This window comes from Elephantulus edwardii, unplaced genomic scaffold (genome assembly GCF_000299155.1).
Source record: "Elephantulus edwardii isolate Elephantulus edwardi_28Jun2011 unplaced genomic scaffold, EleEdw1.0 scaffold00077, whole genome shotgun sequence".
Lineage (NCBI taxonomy): Eukaryota > Metazoa > Chordata > Mammalia > Macroscelidea > Macroscelididae > Elephantulus > Elephantulus edwardii.
In genome coordinates, this window is record NW_006399827.1 from 13714191 (window position 1) to 13730611 (window position 16421).

At 43.8% G+C, this 16421-nt stretch overlaps 1 protein-coding gene and 1 pseudogene across 3 annotated transcripts in view; both read left to right on the plus strand.

The window, feature by feature from the left end:
* Nucleotides 1-1879: 1879 nt before the first annotated feature.
* Nucleotides 1880-5270, plus strand: LOC102845584 (annotated as a pseudogene).
* The window catches only part of PSMD3 (proteasome (prosome, macropain) 26S subunit, non-ATPase, 3), a 16702-nt gene continuing 5366 nt past the window's right edge, over nt 5086-16421 (plus strand). The window contains exons 1-7 of one of the 3 annotated variants that reach the window (XM_006889402.1): nt 5125-5301; nt 5347-5499; nt 8454-8644; nt 12008-12145; nt 12981-13117; nt 14095-14285; nt 14447-14550. In XM_006889402.1, coding sequence (XP_006889464.1) covers nt 5289-5301; nt 5347-5499; nt 8454-8644; nt 12008-12145; nt 12981-13117; nt 14095-14285; nt 14447-14550 — 927 coding nt within the window. In that variant the 5' untranslated portion in view covers nt 5125-5288. Of the gene's footprint in view, nt 5500-8453; nt 8645-12007; nt 12146-12980; nt 13118-14094; nt 14286-14446; nt 14551-16421 lie in introns of all 3 variants that reach the window. The other 2 variants (XM_006889401.1, XM_006889400.1) reach the window with 2 other exon arrangements.

Here is a 16421-nt window from a genome sequence, read left to right on the forward strand (position 1 = left end):
ACAACCATTTCAACAACGGTATTAAAGATTCTTTCTTTCCACAATCCTTCCCATTTGCACTTAAAAAAACAAAACAAAAAAAAAACACAAATTTTACCAGAATTAAAGGAAAATATTATGTCACTTTGAATGTCTTTGGTGTTTTTCTTTAAAGAATCTATCAATCATACTACACAAAGCTCCTAGATTTCCTGGAGTGTGGGAAGCCAAATATCAAATTTAATATTAATAGTAAGCCAAATGCTATGTCAGGATAGGAGGGAGGCTAATACTAGCTGGAATTCACCCTGTAGCACTAAGGCAATCCTTAAAAGTTTACAAGGGTAGGCATTAAGGCAATCCTTAAGAGTCTATATAGTTCTTAGTTTGTATTTACTAAATCCCTCCCTCCTGTGATAAGCATAAGGTAAACAAAAGAGAAGAATTTGGCCTTATTTTCAAGACTTCTCCATGATCCTTTTTATTTATGACTCCCTTGTGATTTTCCTTTGTTTACCTTCCTGATAATTCTCAATAAAAACCCAGAAAGGCACAGCACAGGGGCTGCTGTTCTCCCAGCTGTTAGCCCCCTGCCTTCATATTTTCTGGCCTGACCCCCATTCCTGTGTGTCCCCATCTCTTTTTTCCTTCAGTTGACAACACTGGAAAAGGTGAAACCAGAATGCTCCTTGGAGGCAAGGATGGTGAAAGTCTTTCTTATATACTCTGAGACATTTTAAGAAAGGACCAGGGCTCAGAGAAGAACATTATGCTTGGCAAACGGAAGATCAATATAAGAGAAGACCCTCAACAAGACAGATTGACACAGTGAGTGTAGCAACTGGCTCAAGTCTATCAGAGAGGGTGAGGATGGCACAGGGTTCAGATCATTGTTCATAGGGTTGCTATCAGGTGCAGTTGATTCAATGGCACTTAACAACATCCTGTCCTCAGGCCACCTGGGAAATGTTAAAACCAAAAGAGTTTAAAATGCAAACTATAAATTTTAAATTTAGAGGATCATCAAAGTGCACATTTTCCAAGAAGAGCTTGAAGAGCTTTTGCAGGTATTTGGGGCCTTCTACACCTGAATTGAAAAATTCTCATCACTGGGCCAACAGGCAACAACATGATAGAAGAGGAAGAGATAGAAATTGTCTATGAGTTCATCTTGTTTACATCCTTAATCAATACCCTTAGTACTGTAGTCAGGAGATCAGAATACAGCATTGGGAAAGTTTGCTGTCAGGAACCTCTCTGAAGTCCTTGAGAGTAATGATGTCAATTTTAAAATTAAAGTGCATCAGTCATGATTCAAGCTGTGGTTTTTCAAATTACCTGCTACATATCTGAGAGCTAGACAATGACCAACGATGAGAGCCAAAGAATCAAAGTCTTTGAGTTGTGGTGTTGAAGAAGAGTACTGCATATCCACTGCCAAAAGAACACAGATATATCTTAGAGAAGTGTAGCCACAGGACTCTTTGGAGGTAAGGATGATGAAACTTCATCTCACATGCAGTTAGGAGAGATTATTCTTTGTAAAAGAACTTCATGCTAGGAAAGTTGGAGGGTCAGTGAAAGAGAGGAAGACCCATGGCGAGACGGACGGACACACTGACTGTCTACGATGGGTTCAAATGTGTCGTGGATGATAAGGATGGTACAGAATAGGCTAGGGTATAGATCTATTGTTCATAGGGTTGTTATGAGTCATGCTCAACTTTATGGCATCTAAAATAAAAACCCTGAGTCAGATTGCTCCCATGTGGCATTGTACGCTTGCTCAAAAGCAGCGGAGCCTGCCCGGGTAGCCGTGGCCTCCTCCCTTCTGCGTTAGACCCCGTGGGTCTTTGCTGCTCAGAACAGCCGCGAAGGTGTTTTTTTGCCTTGCACTGACATGGAGGAATTTGACTCCGAAGACTTTTCTACTTCCGAGGAAGACTAGGACTATGTGCCGTCGGGTGGAGAGTATAGTGAAGATGATGTAAATGAATTAGTGAAGGAAGATGAAATGGATGGTGAAGAGCAGACACAGAAAACTCAAGGGAAAAAAAGAATGGCTCAGAGCATTCCAGCCAGAAAGAGAAAACGGGGTGGCCTCTCATTAGAAGGAGAAGAAGATGTGGCTGCCGGAGCGGAATCTGGAGGGACCAGCAGTGAGGAGGAAGATGGGTCTGCAGAGCAGGAAAAGGGCAGTGAGTCAGAAGATGCAAGAAAAAAGAAGGAGGATGAACTCTGGGCCAGCTTTCTCAATGATGTCGGACCAAAATCAAAAGTGTCTGTTGCAAGTACACGAGTTAAGAGAGAAGAGGAAGCTGCAGAAACAAGTTCAAATAAGTTGGTGAAACTCAAGGATCTGACAAGGCCTCCAGAAGCTGAAAAGGTCAGGATCACCAAGGTGTTTGATTTTGCTGGTGAAGAAGTCAGGTGCTGTCAAGTTGACTACGCCTTATAGTGACCCTGTGAACAACAGATGGGAACCTTGCCCTATCCTGTGCCATCGTCATGATCTCCGCCATACTCAAGCCCATTGTTGCAGTCACTGTCATTCTGTTTCATTGAGGGTCTTCCTCTCTCTTACTAGCCCTCCCCGTTTCCCTGCATGATGTCTTTTCCCAAGCACTGACCCCTTCTGACAACCTGAGTGAGCTCAGGTGACAGTGTGGTCTGGTGTTTTGAATCCACCAGCAGCTCCGAGGGAGAAAGATGAACAGTCACTTCCTGTGCAATTTGCAGCTTCGGAAACCCGCTGGAGAACCCACTATGAGTCGATGGCAGTGAGATAGGTTATCTAAGGAAATGTATAACTTTACCAGTGGCCTTACCTAATAAGAAAAACTGATAATTGTTTCTATGAGAAGTCATTCAATTTCATAATCAAAGCAAAAAAAAAAAAAACAAACCTGAGTCAAGGTTTTATGGAAAGGACAGGGTAAAGTTCCACAGAAGAGTAGAAAACTTTCAAGCTTATTTTAGAGTAAAGCTCCAAACAAGAATAGAACAATTTCAAATACATCTTATAATAAATAGGAAATGTAAATGAGTTTTTTAAAGTAAATAAAAAGAGTGAAAGCTTAAAAAATTTATGACACTGACTTCATTATTTTCCTGCCTTCAACTCAAGGTTGTTACAGGCTGTGGTTAGCCTTGGCACAGGGACCCTTTCTCGAATAGCTGTTTGGTGGAAGGCAGGCATATATTGCAGTCTCAAAAAACTGCTAGATCATTATCATCCTTCTCTGCCCAAAGCTGGGTTTTAACATCTTTCACCAGTCTTCTTTATAATACTTCGAGTGGAATAATTTCACCAAGATCTTGGCCCCTGGAGACTCTTTTTTTCCCTCTTCTTGGCTACCTCTTGATCAAACTAATTTCCTCACTCACCAAGAATTCATGAGCAACTGCCAATTGCTGTGTTAAGCCATCCTCTCCCACTCTGGTGTATCTTCCAAGGCCTCCCTACATTGCTCATAGACATACTGGGCTGTTATCTGCTGATTTGATTGTTTTTCTTTTGTGATGTAAACTTAATAGAGGTGAGCTAACATCCTAGCAATCCAGAAGGGAACTTCTTTGATTATAAAGACAACAACAAAGCTGATCTCTTCTCCTCTTTTACCATGATCACTCACCCACAGTTAAGATACAGTGTTTTGAAGCAGTCAGTTTAATAAGTTTATTCCAGGGATGATTCAAAGGTTGTCAAGCATCTTGAGCTTCAGAGGAGAAGGGAAAGAGAAAGCGAAGGGAAATTAGTCAAAGCACAGGCCTTCAGAAATTGAGGCCTCTCGTTTCTCTGAATTTACCTTGGCAGAAGTTCCAGGCTCTCCATTAGTATTCCCTATTTCCCAATCTGTGTTTCTCTCAATGCATAACGCTGTCACTAGAAGGGTCCAGCTCCTTTCCTCAAATACTTTGGGCATGTTATTAGAAGGGGTCAGTCCTAGGAAAAAAGACATCAATTTGGAGAAGTTAGGTCAGGGAAAGAGAGGAAGAAGGAGACAGATTGACACAGTGACTGTAACGGGCTTGAGCATGATCTTGAAGATGGCGCAAGATAATGCAAGCTTCAGATGTATCGTTCACAGGTCGCTATGACTCTGAGTCCTGGAGGCTCAGAATACACCACAGTCCAGAACTGAGCTATTTATCCATATTGTCTTGTTCCCTCATAGAATAAATTCTCAAACTGAGTTTTCCATCTTCCACGTGTCCTAGACCATAAAGAGCGTATCTCAAATTAAACTTGATGGATTCTACATAAATTCTACACCTCCTTATGGATGATCCCCTTGGCAGGTTGTTATGTGCCATCGAGTCGCCGACTCAAAGCGACCCTATGTACAACAGCCCTAAACGTTGCTCTATCCTGTGCCAATCTTATTGTCTCTGACACACCCCCATTGCCCCAGTCACTGAATCAATCCATCTCATCGAGGGTCTTCCTCTCTTGCGCTGTCCCTCCACCCTCCCAAGCATGGCGTCGCTCTCCAAGGATTGGTCCCTCCTTGTAACATGCCCAAAGTATGTCAGACGAAACTTCAGAATCCTAGCCTCCAAAGACCAGCTTGGTCTCACCCTCTCTAGGACGAACCTGATTGTTCTCCTTTTCTTCAGCATCCCAACTCAAAGGCATCAATTCTCTATCATCCCTAGTCATTGTCCAGCTTTCTGTCCAGTAGCACGTATTTCCAACACTAAAACAAAATGTGAAACGGACATCTGGATCCCAAAGGGATCTTCTTACTCTCTGGTTCGGTTTATTCTTAGCCCAATTGTCTAGCTCTCCTTCACCGCCCTCTTTCCTCACGCCATTGCAGCCCGCAGCTGCAGAGGACCAATATTGCTTACGCGTAGCCCAACTCCTGCTGCGCGAAAATTGAGAAAGCCGCCGGTAGCTCTGACGTCATCACGTCCTGAGCGTAGGTAGGCCCTACCCACTCCAAGCCGATCACCGTTCTCTTGGGAGTCCGAGAGGTGTAACCTTAAGGGACCTCTGGTGGACATCCCCAGAAGTGCACTCGGGAGGATAAGCTCCTCCCTGCTCTTTCCTCGAAGTTCCGCCTCCATCCTGCACCTCGGCTCTTGATTTCTTTTCCCTTTGTTGACTCAGTCATCGGCCCACCAGGCCTAGCAGTTCCCAGAAGGCACAGCGCCGGGAAGGGGTTTGCAGCTGCTCCGTCATCGTGCGGCCCGACGCGAGCCCGCGCTCGTGTGCAGGCCCGGCCCGGCTCCTGGTCCCCGGTTTGAGGGTTCACGCGAGGCCCCGGCCTCGGTCCCCGGACTAGGCCGCGACCCCGGACGCTATGAAGCAGGAGGGCTCGGCGCGGCGCCGCGGAGCGGATAAGGCTAAACCGCCGCCAGGCGGAGGGGAACAAGAGCCACCACCGCCACCAGCCCCCCAGGACGTGGAGATGAAAGAAGAGGCAGCAGCGGGTGGCGGACCAGCGGCGGAGACCGACGGCAAGGCGGCAGCTGAACACTCTCAACGAGAGTTAGACATCGTCACCTTGGAGGGTACGAAAACCCAAACTGGGGACTTGCCACGATCACGGGTGACAGTACCCCCGCATCCGGTCTGTTCTAGGTCCCCAGCACAGCCTCCACCACCCTCGGTTCCTTAAGATCACCTTTCCAAATGTCCAGTCTTACAGTTCTGACATTCCCGCTCCAGCCCCAATGACAACACCTCTCCCGGCTGGGGACTTCTGCCCTAACATCTCCCACTGAAGCTGCTTCTCAAACTAGAGCTCACCGAGCCTGAGGACCCCCTCTTCCATGTCCCCCGCTGACCTGACACTCCAGTATGTGGGTGACCCCTCTAGAAACCAGTGTTGACATTTACATGTATGAAAATGGAGCTAGGATGACATAAGAATTTCCTTTTACGTTTAAGAGTGTACAGTACGTTTCTGTTGCTTTAATTGCCTTTAACGAATCCCTAAATGAACCCTTCCTACCTAGCAGCTTACTTTTCTTTTTAATTAAAATGTTCAAATGATATCCTTGTTCTTTCCTTCTCTTTTAAAGCGTTTCTTTCCACTTTCTTAAGGATCTAACTTCCAACTTTTTAGGTGTCATCTTTGCGTTATTATCACAAAAGCCTATCTTCCAGTCTCCCTTGTTCTCTTCTCCCAGGCACCTTTTCCTCATTTCTAGCGTGCCTTGTATTCCTCCTCTTCATATTTTACTTGCTCATGTTTGGAGTGAGTAGAGGGAGAACTTCCCATGGTGCCTCAGCTTCTGAATTAAGTGGAATTAGACTAGTTAGTGGGTTGTCGTTCTTGTTAACTGGATGAAAAAAGGACCTATGGTGGCGGAGTGTGTTGTGTATTGGGCTGCTAACTGAAAGGTCAGTGGTTTGAACCTGCCAGAGTTTTGGTGGCATAGTCTGTTGGGGAGTTGCGCTGTTTACCCAAAAGCTGAGCCTCTGCAGATTCAAATCAACCAGCAACTCCAGGGACAGAAAAGATAGGGCGATCTCTCATGCAGTTCACAGCCCCCCGAAGAATCAGCGACGCATCAGTTCCAACAGCAATGAGTGAGTGAGTGAGTGAATATTCTCAAGATGAGTAGAATATAAACTCTGGAATTATTTCTTCCTCTCTATGAGACTTTACTACTTGTTTGTCAGTGTATCGTATTGTATTGTAGTGACTTGCCTGTTGGCTTCGATGCTGAAAGCTATTTCACCAGCATTTCAGATACCAGCAGGGTCACCAATGGTGTAAAGTGTCAGTGGTGCTTCAGACTAATGCAGACTAGGAAGAAAGACCTGGCAATCTACGTCCAAAAAAAAAAAATGGCTCGTGAAATCCTTAAGAATAACAGTGAAACATTGTCTGGTACATTATCAGAAGATGAGTTGTCCGGGCTGGAATGGGCTTAAGCTTGCCTGCGATTGTGAAGAAAACACAGGACCAAGCACTGTTTCCTTCTGTTGTCTCCATTCATGGTTAGATGGAATCAACCGCACCTAAGAGTGAGAGGGAGGCTAACTGCTACATTTGGTTGTTGTAAAGAGTCAAATTTAAAAAAAAAAAAAAAAAGAGTCAAGTAAATCTGTGCCTGGTACATGGCAAGCACATAGTAAGCTTTGGATACATTTTAACTGCTATTATGTTATTAATGTGACCCAGGTATCCTAAATGCTGTGTATAGAAGCTAACCATTGTTTGAGTACCCCTAATTTCCACACATTGATGTTGTTTCCATTTTCTAGTATCTTTGCACCAATAATCTTTTTGTTCACGTTATAATCTATATTTATGATTATTTGTATAATACAGTACCTCGGATTTTATATGCTTAAGTCAAAGAAGGTAAACATTTCCTTTTAAAGTTTTTTATTAATTTACATTATACCAGCAGAACTGTCATTTTCACTTTATCTTAACATTTATTACATATTGCCAATTTGATAGTTGAAAGTGTTTAGTTTGTAATTACGTAAGTGCTGATATAACATGGGTATTTTTTTTGTCTGCCGTTTATCTTCCATCTAGTGTATCATTTGTGTCACATTTTTATTTTGAAATTGTGGTAACAGTTTCTTTTAACTGTTTCTTTGTTTTTCATAGAGACTATTATTGTTGTTATGTGCTATGTAGTCAGAACCTACCTGTAGCTGACCCTCCAGGGGGTTTTCAGAGTCGGTAAATCACACAGGAGGAGACTGCGTGCCTTTGGAATTACAGCATGGCTTATTACCACTAGGCCACATTGATGTATATAGAATATACATAGGCATATAATATATTCTTTTAAGTAGAAAATTAGTCTCTGACCCTATTTATTGAAGATACTTACGCAATTATATAGAATTTTTATTTGGGGTTTTTGTTTGTTTGTTTGTTTTGCTTAAAAAGTCCACATCATTGATTTAGGGGGATGTGTATTCAAGTTTAAAAAGTCTTTTCATATGTAGAAATCTGATAAATTCCTGTTCCTTCTCATTATTTTGTCCTTTCTGAACCCTCTAACTTGTTCCCCACACCTGTTTACTTTTCCTTGTCTCGTGGTTATATATTAAAACCCACATAGGGATTCTGTAAGTATTGCTTAGCTCTATGACAGAAAAGACGAGAGGCCTGGAGAGGGTGTACCTGGAGTGCTCTTTGGAGGCAAGGATGATGAGGTTTTACCTCACATGCTTGGGACATGGTTGCTAGGAGGTTCTTTTCCTTGAAGATGGACATGATGCTTAGAAAGGTGGAGGGTCAGCGAAGTAGAGGAAGACCCTGGACCAGGTGGATTGACTTGGTGACTGCTGCAGTGGGCTCTAGTTTGTCAGAAAGTGTGAGAATGGTACAGGATAGGACAGAATTCAGATCTGTTCATAGGATTGCTATGAGTGATACTCAACTCCTAACAACATGAAGGAAAAGGTGATTGATAACATCCTCTACCAGCATAGTGGAGAAATAAGAATAAGAAGTGATACTGCTCCTCCCTTTCCGGTCTTCCCACAGACATAAAAGAGCATGTCAAACAGTTAGAGAAAGCTGTTTCAGGCAAGGAGCCACGGTTTGTGCTGAGGGCCCTACGAATGCTGCCGTCCACGTCGCGCCGCCTTAACCACTATGTTCTCTACAAGGCTGTGCACGGCTTCTTCACCTCAAACAATGCCACTCGAGACTTCCTGCTATCCTTCCTAGAAGAGGTGAGTGGATCACACCAGTAATGGGCTGGGCCTGAAACCCCCAGAATGTGCTTGTTATCTCTGTTCTAGGCTTAGCTTAACTCTTAGTATTGTTGGATGCCAACCTGTAGGTGACCCTCTAGCAGATTTTCAGAGTCAGTTAATTGCACGGAGGAGATCACCCCATCCTTCTCCCGCAGAGCGGCTGTTGGATTTGAACCATGTGCCTTTGGAATTGCAGCACAGGTTCCTACCACTAGGCCACCAGAGCTCCCTAAGTTGTTACTATAGCATATAAAAAAGAAAACTAGGTGTGCCTGATCCAGGCAATTCTTCGCAATCGCTTGCTGTGTGTCAGAAACCTGGACAATGACTTGGGATGATAGAAAGAGAATTGATGCCTTTGAGCTGTAGTGCTGGGGAAGAGTATTGAATATACCATAGACTGCTAAGAAGACAAACAGATTCATCTTGGAGAGGGTAAAACCAGGCTGCTCCTTGGAGGCAAAGATTCTAAGGCTTTGTCTGGCTAACTTTGGGCATGTTGCAAGGAGGGACGAGTCTGTGGAGAGGGACGTAATGCTTGGAAGGGTGGAGGAATAGTGCAAGAGAGGAAGACCCTCAATGAGATGGATTGATTCAGTAACTAGAGTAATGAGGGTAGGTGTGTCAGACATTAAGGTTGGCACAGGATAGAGAAGTTTTCAAAGCTATTGTACATAGGGTCTCTATGAGTTGCAAGCATATAACAACAAGTGTCAATATTCAGTTACTCTTGCCACTACTCCCCAAGGTAACATAGTATCCTCCCCAGAGAAAGAAGCTAGAAATTTGGACCCTCCCAGCCATACCACACTACTGTTGCCCATCACACTGACCTCAACCTGTACCATCAGCTCCTATAAGGTGGCATCTTCCTTACTCTAGAAAAGATGCCGTCATCTCTTTGTTACTGAAGCTTCACTAAAAAGGAAGTATAAAACAGTGGTTAAAAACACAGATTTTAGAGGTATAGTTGCATTTCAATACCAACCACTACTGATTAGTTACTTGTAGGCCTTAGCTGAGTATCTTAACTTCCCTATGATTCATTTTCTTTATTGTTAAAATGGGGAGAATAATAGGCTTGGGAGAAAATAGTATGTTTAAAGCACAAGGAAAGTAGTGAATGCTGATCAAATTGGGGGGGGGGGTGGTCTCCAGGCCAGGAGAGACCTCTCCTTGTCTTTGCTGTCTTTAAAAACACCTCTTAAGGAGCTCTGGTGGCCTATTGGCAAGAAGCTACACTGCAATCCCAGAGCTAAGCATTTCAGATCCACCAGATGCTGTGCTGGAGAAGGAGGGTCAATCTCCTGTACTAGTCAGATCGATTTGATGGTACACACACAAAAAACACCTCTCATCCTTCACAGGACAGTCTAGATTCTGTACCTTATCAACTCTGCCAGCCACTTTCATCATCTTAAAATCCTGTGTATTATCCTCCAGATGCTCTGCTAGAGAAGGAGGGACAATCACTTCCTGTACCAGTCAGATCCAATTTGATGGTACACACAGATAAATAATAATTTTTTAAAAAAGAGAACCCTGTGTACTTATGATCTGCTATATAGCAGGAGTGGCATCCACTTCCTACACAACTTGCCTCCAGAAACTATGATAATTGTCGATAGTTGTAGAGGGGCTTCAGGGCTTTTGTTCACAGGGTCTCTGTGAGTCGTGCTCTACTCTAAGGCAATCAACAACATGTAGACTTTTTTTTTTCTATATTTTATTAATTTTCATAAACATTTACAGAGATTTTGGGTTTCCATTCATTCATTGTTGCACTATTCTCTCTACCCTCCTCCCAGTTTGTTCTTGTCCAAATGCCACAGTGCTTGTCAAAGCCAGTTCTGAGTAATCTTCTTTGTCAGTGTGTCCTTTGCCATTCCCTATCACTCCTCCCTGAGAGAGACTTCACCCTGAGTCATAAGGGAAAGGGGATGGCGTATTCTCTTAGCTACTTCCTGCTGAAAAGGGACGCTGTGGGTTTCAGGGTGAAGATCTCTCACTACTCTAAAGGGCCCCTTTGGCAGTAGGAAACACATAGACTATTATGGAGATTGATTTTGAACAACATGTAGACTTTGAAAGTTGGAATGAAGTGATGATTTATCTGGGGGGAAATATTTGTCTCTTTTTACCCTGAATTTTTTTCCCCTTCCTCTTTAAATTCACTAAACATGAACCTTTTTTTTGTGCCAATCGTAACACTAATTGTTCTTATTTCAGTGTTTGGATCTGAAAGTAAATATATTTCATTGTTCTTTATATTCCTTTTTTTCACACACACACAAAATGGTTTTTTACTTACTCTGAAATTAATCTCTAAAGTTGTTTTTTTTTTTGGGGGGGGTTGGCTCTTTTCAGTTTATTGCATGAAAGTGTTACACTAGTCCAAGTTAAAAGTGGACCCCAAATGGTTACATTATACAAGCTGTGACGTTTTAAACTTGTGACAAGGGACAGAAGGGAAAATTTCTACTCGTTGCAAGGAAATCCTCACTTAAGTTTCAGTGAGCCACGAGCACTTAAAACCCATGAACCTTCAGCTGGTCGTCCTTAGCCAGTCCAGTCTCTACAAGGAACTGGCATATGTTCTTGCGTTGGTCACCCTGTAGCTGAATTACTTCTCCATATTCTCGATGCTCAATTACAGTACCATTGCAGGCAAACTTCTGCTTAAACGCCTTCACTAGTTTCTTTTTATCGTAATCATCAGCGATCCCTTGGACAGTTGTAAGGGTCTTCCTGCCGTTTTTCTGTTGAATTCTTATATGGATATAATCCTCAGTCCCAGCAGGAAGCAGGTCCTCACCCTTACTTGCATCAGCAAAGGGGTCGAAAGAGTGGAGGTTCTGGATAGCGGACATACGATACGATTCCTTTTCCTCAGTGGAAACGGCCTGCAGAAGGCGGTGGCGGGAGAAGGCGGGAAGGGGGGACAGAGCGTCGGGAAGCGAGGGGGCTCGAGGGGGAGGCAGCTGAGTCCTCAGTGGCAGCTCAGTGATTGGGGCCTAAAGTTTTATCAAACAGTCTGATATTTGCAGTGGTTATAGGTATGGTGGCTTAATCTCATTACTTAGATTGTAGACTTCTTGAGAATCCCTTAGACCGTCTCTGTATCTCCATTATATTCTGTAAAGACACCTTGTGTGCTGCCTTGGGTCTGTGGGAAAGTGATTGTGTCACTTATTTTGATATCTCAGCATCTCATAAAATCTTGGCACATAGTAGCCGTTCAGTAAATAACTGTTGAAATATATCATTAGTGCTCAATAAATTCTTGGTTGATTGATCTAACTGAGCTTTTTCATGGTAACAACTCATGTCCGCTCACAGCCCATGGACACAGAAGCTGATTTACAGTTCCGGCCTCGAACAGGAAAAGCCGCGTCAGCTCCCCTCCTGCCTGAAGTGGAAGCCTACCTGCAGCTCCTCATGATCATCTTCCTGATGAACAGCAAGCGCTACAAAGAGGTACCCAGGGCACAGGGAGAGCAGCTAGGGCGTCCCGAGCAGCACGGGGGAGATTGTGCCTAGTGAAGAATGGGACACAGTGATAACTGTTGTTAAGAAACCTTCTTATGTCTCTTCCCCCATATTGTGCTTAACCTCACATTCAGAGACAGCCTCCTCAACTCTCTCAGGGAGATGCATGGGAAAGACAGAGAGCTGGCAGTGGTCATGCCTAACCCATCTGTGGCATAAAAGCAATGTAGTATAGAGAATTTGGAGAAAGACCTAAAGCCCAGCTGAAGCTTAAGCAAATTAATTTCTCCTAATTGTTTATAAAATAAGGACCAGTGGTGGCACAGTGATTAAAGAGCGTAGTTGCTAAGTGAAAAATTGAAAACCCACTATGAGGTGAGCTCTGGTGGCCTAGTGGCAAGAAGGTGTACTGCAATCCCAGAGGTGCACGGTTCAAATCCACCAGATGCTCCGCTGGAGAAGGAGGAACAATCTCCTCCTGTACCAGTCAGGTCTGATTTGACGGTACACACACACACATGTACACCCGTACACACACACACACACACACACACTAATAAAATAAAATAAAAATTTAAAAAATCAATAAAAATTAAAAAAAAAAAGAAAACCCACTATGAGTCAGATATGAGTAGTTCTGACTTAACGGTACATAACAACATGAATAACACTGATGTGACTATTTGTATACAAGTTTTTGTGTGAACATATGTTTTCAGTTATATTGGTCTATACCAGGAATAGAAATGCAGGGTCATGTGATAACTCTGTATTTAGTGCTTTGAGGAACTGCTCCTTGATTTCCTTTTGGCCTTTTCCCCAGGCACAGAAAATTTCTGATGATCTGATGCAGAAAATCAGTACTCAGAACCGCCGGGCCCTAGACCTTGTGGCCGCAAAGTGTTACTATTACCACGCCCGGGTCTATGAGTTCCTGGACAAGCTGGATGTGGTGCGAAGGTATATAAGTGGCCATGAGTCTTGCTTGCAGCCTTTGGGATCAGAGATTTGGTTAGCCACCACCAGAAAACAGTAAACTTGCTGAAGGAGATAAACTGGCAGATGCAAGATACCCAGTGGGAAATGAGGCTGACATATCCAGAACTATGTGAGGGCTTTGGGAGGAAGACTGCTTCTAGCTGCTAAGAACTGTCCCTTAGGCTCTTCCCTTCACTCCATATCAAAAGAGGGCTGATTGCTGAGTTGAGTAAAGGAAGATCTAGAAAGCGTATCATTCTTCTGTTTATAAATTTTAGTAGCACTCTACTTCATTCAAAAAAACCAGCTAGCTTCATGATAACCCAGATCAGAATGGTCTGTCTTTGTTCTTTCCCCCGCTCTAATCTCTGAGCCCACGCCCCCTGAAGCCCCCTCAGCTACATTGCTTTCCCTTGTGCATACCAACCACACTCTTCCTCCTAGTCTGCATCTGCTCTTACCTCTGCCAACAACAGTTGTTTCCTCGCTTTCATTATGCCCTGCCTTGTTTGCTGCAGTAATGAGTCCTACTCTGACAGGCTTTTTAATGTTGCAGCCCCATCCTTTCCCATAACCCTGTGCTCCTCTGTGCACTTACCCTGATTTCATAGATTCTGCCTCCTAGCAAGCTACATAATACACTACAATGATACACTTAATAACGATACAATGATACACTTAATAATCAAGATTATTGTCTGCCTCCCTGACAAGAATGTAACTTTCCTAAGGGCCAGATTTCAGTCCTTTCTGTGCACATAGGCACTCAGTAGTTGAATATTTTATGAATAAACAAAGAAACTGTGTATCTCTTTTTAGGAAATTACTACTATGTGAATAAACAGAAAAGGAGCAGACATATCTTTTTTTAGGAATTAAGAGATCCTGGAGAGTTCAGAGGCACTTTGAAGAGCTATGACTTGAGGCCTTTGACACATTTTTTTCTCTCCTCCTTGAAGCTTCCTGCATGCTCGACTGAGGACAGCCACCCTCCGGCATGATGCTGACGGGCAGGCGACCCTGCTGAACCTCCTTCTGCGCAACTACCTACACTACAGCTTGTACGACCAGGCTGAGAAGCTGGTGTCCAAATCCGTGTTCCCCGAGCAGGCCAATAACAATGAGTGGGCAAGGTACCTCTACTACACAGGTGAGCAGAGGGGCCCGGCCCTCGAGTCAAAAAGGCCTCAGGTGCATTTGGTGCGAATTTTCTAGCAGGTTGTGCGTAAGAGGCACATTGACACTCTGCTTTGCATGGGGGGCTTGGATGATGCCATTCCCTTGGCCCACTCACTTCTCATCCACACCCAGGGCGAATCAAAGCCATCCAGCTGGAATACTCAGAGGCCAGAAGAACAATGACCAATGCCCTCCGCAAGGCTCCTCAGCACACAGCTGTTGGCTTCAAGCAGACGGTGAGCCACTGTCATCCTCATGCCTCCCTCTCTGATTTGTCTGTTTTCCTGTCAAGGAGCCAGATAAGGTATCCTTCATCTTCATTACTCCAAATCTTCCATCAGACGTCTGCCCAGGAGCAGCATAAGCAGACACCACTCAGACCTTTGGCAGCTAATCAGCCTTCTCTTTGATAGAAACCCTGTGCTGACTAATGAATTCCCATTCATAGTGACCCTATAGAACACAGTACAACTGCCTGACAGGGCTCCCAAGGCCATGAATCTTTACAAAAGAAGACTGACATCTTTCTCCTGTGGGGTGACTGACAGGTTTGAACTGCCAGCCTTTCAGCTAGTGGTTGAGTGCTTTTAACGACTAACAATGGCATCATCAGGGCTCGCTCCATGGTAGATGAACTCACTGCTGTCTTGTGCTTCTGACTTGTGCCAACCCTCCACCAGGTTTCCAAGGCTGAAAAGTTCTTACTCAAAAGACTGTCTCGTGTTTTGGGTTTTTCCCCTAAGGAGCATCTGATGCGTTTGAACTGCTAGAATTTTGGTCAGCAGCCCAACACTTAACTCCTTGGTTTAGGATGTTCCTGATTCAGCACTCCTTGTTGTCATCCCAGTCATGGCCGTGGATGGTGCCCATTTGACAGTGGTGTCTTCTGTGGCCTGAGAGCCCATAATGCTGACTAGCTCTGGTTGGGTGAACCCTGACCCTCTGAAGAACTTTTAAGTCACCAAGTGTTTTTGCTGAGCTTGTTATTGGGCACTGTGGTGGAGAGGAAGGAAGGATACGAAATGGGCTTTGCCCTTGAAGAGCTTTAGTCTTTTCCAGCAGAATGGGATCCTGAGTTACAAGTGGACTTGTGTTTTAATTTACAATTTACCGCACACACACACACACTTTGAAACAATGAACTACCCTACTAGCAACAGATTGAGCTTATCACTTTCCTTTGCTGCATAACTGTATGCACTTGTTCTAACTTACCTACAAATTCAACTTAAAAGACATTTCTGAACAAATCTTATGATTTGGAAATAAGTCTTATAACTCTTCCCACTTTACAAAGACCGTCCATATACAGATCACAGTTTTTGAGTCTTAAATATTGTATCATTAGAGTTACAGGCTAGGATAGTGAGAGGGTCCATTTACCTCTGCTCAATTCAGAGAAAGGCAGCCTTATTTTAAAAAAAAAAATGTGTGTGTGTGTGTGTACCGCAGTGCAGCTTCTTGCCACTAGGCCACCAGAACTCACCCTGGCAGCTTTATTTTTGATCAAGTAATTAATCTTTTAAAGTTCTATTGGGTCTCGGTTTTAAAAAATGGATAGAATTTTCACATCAGAAAATGTTTTTCCCTGTGTACACATGAGGTACACAAATTTTAGATTGCTTACAGTATCAGAAGCACACAAAGGTTTCTTTTCAAAATTGCTACTACTGTAGATAATTAATGTAGCCTCTGTTGTATACCAGGGAAGAAGCTTTGTGCAATAAAGCAGTGTTTCCAAACCAGTTTTCCTGTGAATGAGTAAGCTTTTAAAATTTCTAAGAGCAGAACCACATGCTGGGAAGGAGTGAAAATGGTGCTAGAGGAAGGTCTTTGGCCAGTGAATCACCTGGGTAGGTGGAGGGCAAGGGTGAGTGTGTGGAAGAGGGCCAGAGAGGCCCCAATGCGTCTGTAGCCAGCCCTCTCAGGCAGGCAGGTGGACACTTATTTCCTTCTGCTCTTACTGTACTCTATCCACTGCCACCTTTTCCAGCGTGTAGCTTTGTGAATCTTCTCGGGTCTAGTTAAAGTTTCTAACAGGCTCCAAAGTAATGCTGGTCTGTACACTCTTTTTGCGTGTGTGTGTGTGTGTGTGTGTGTGTGTGTG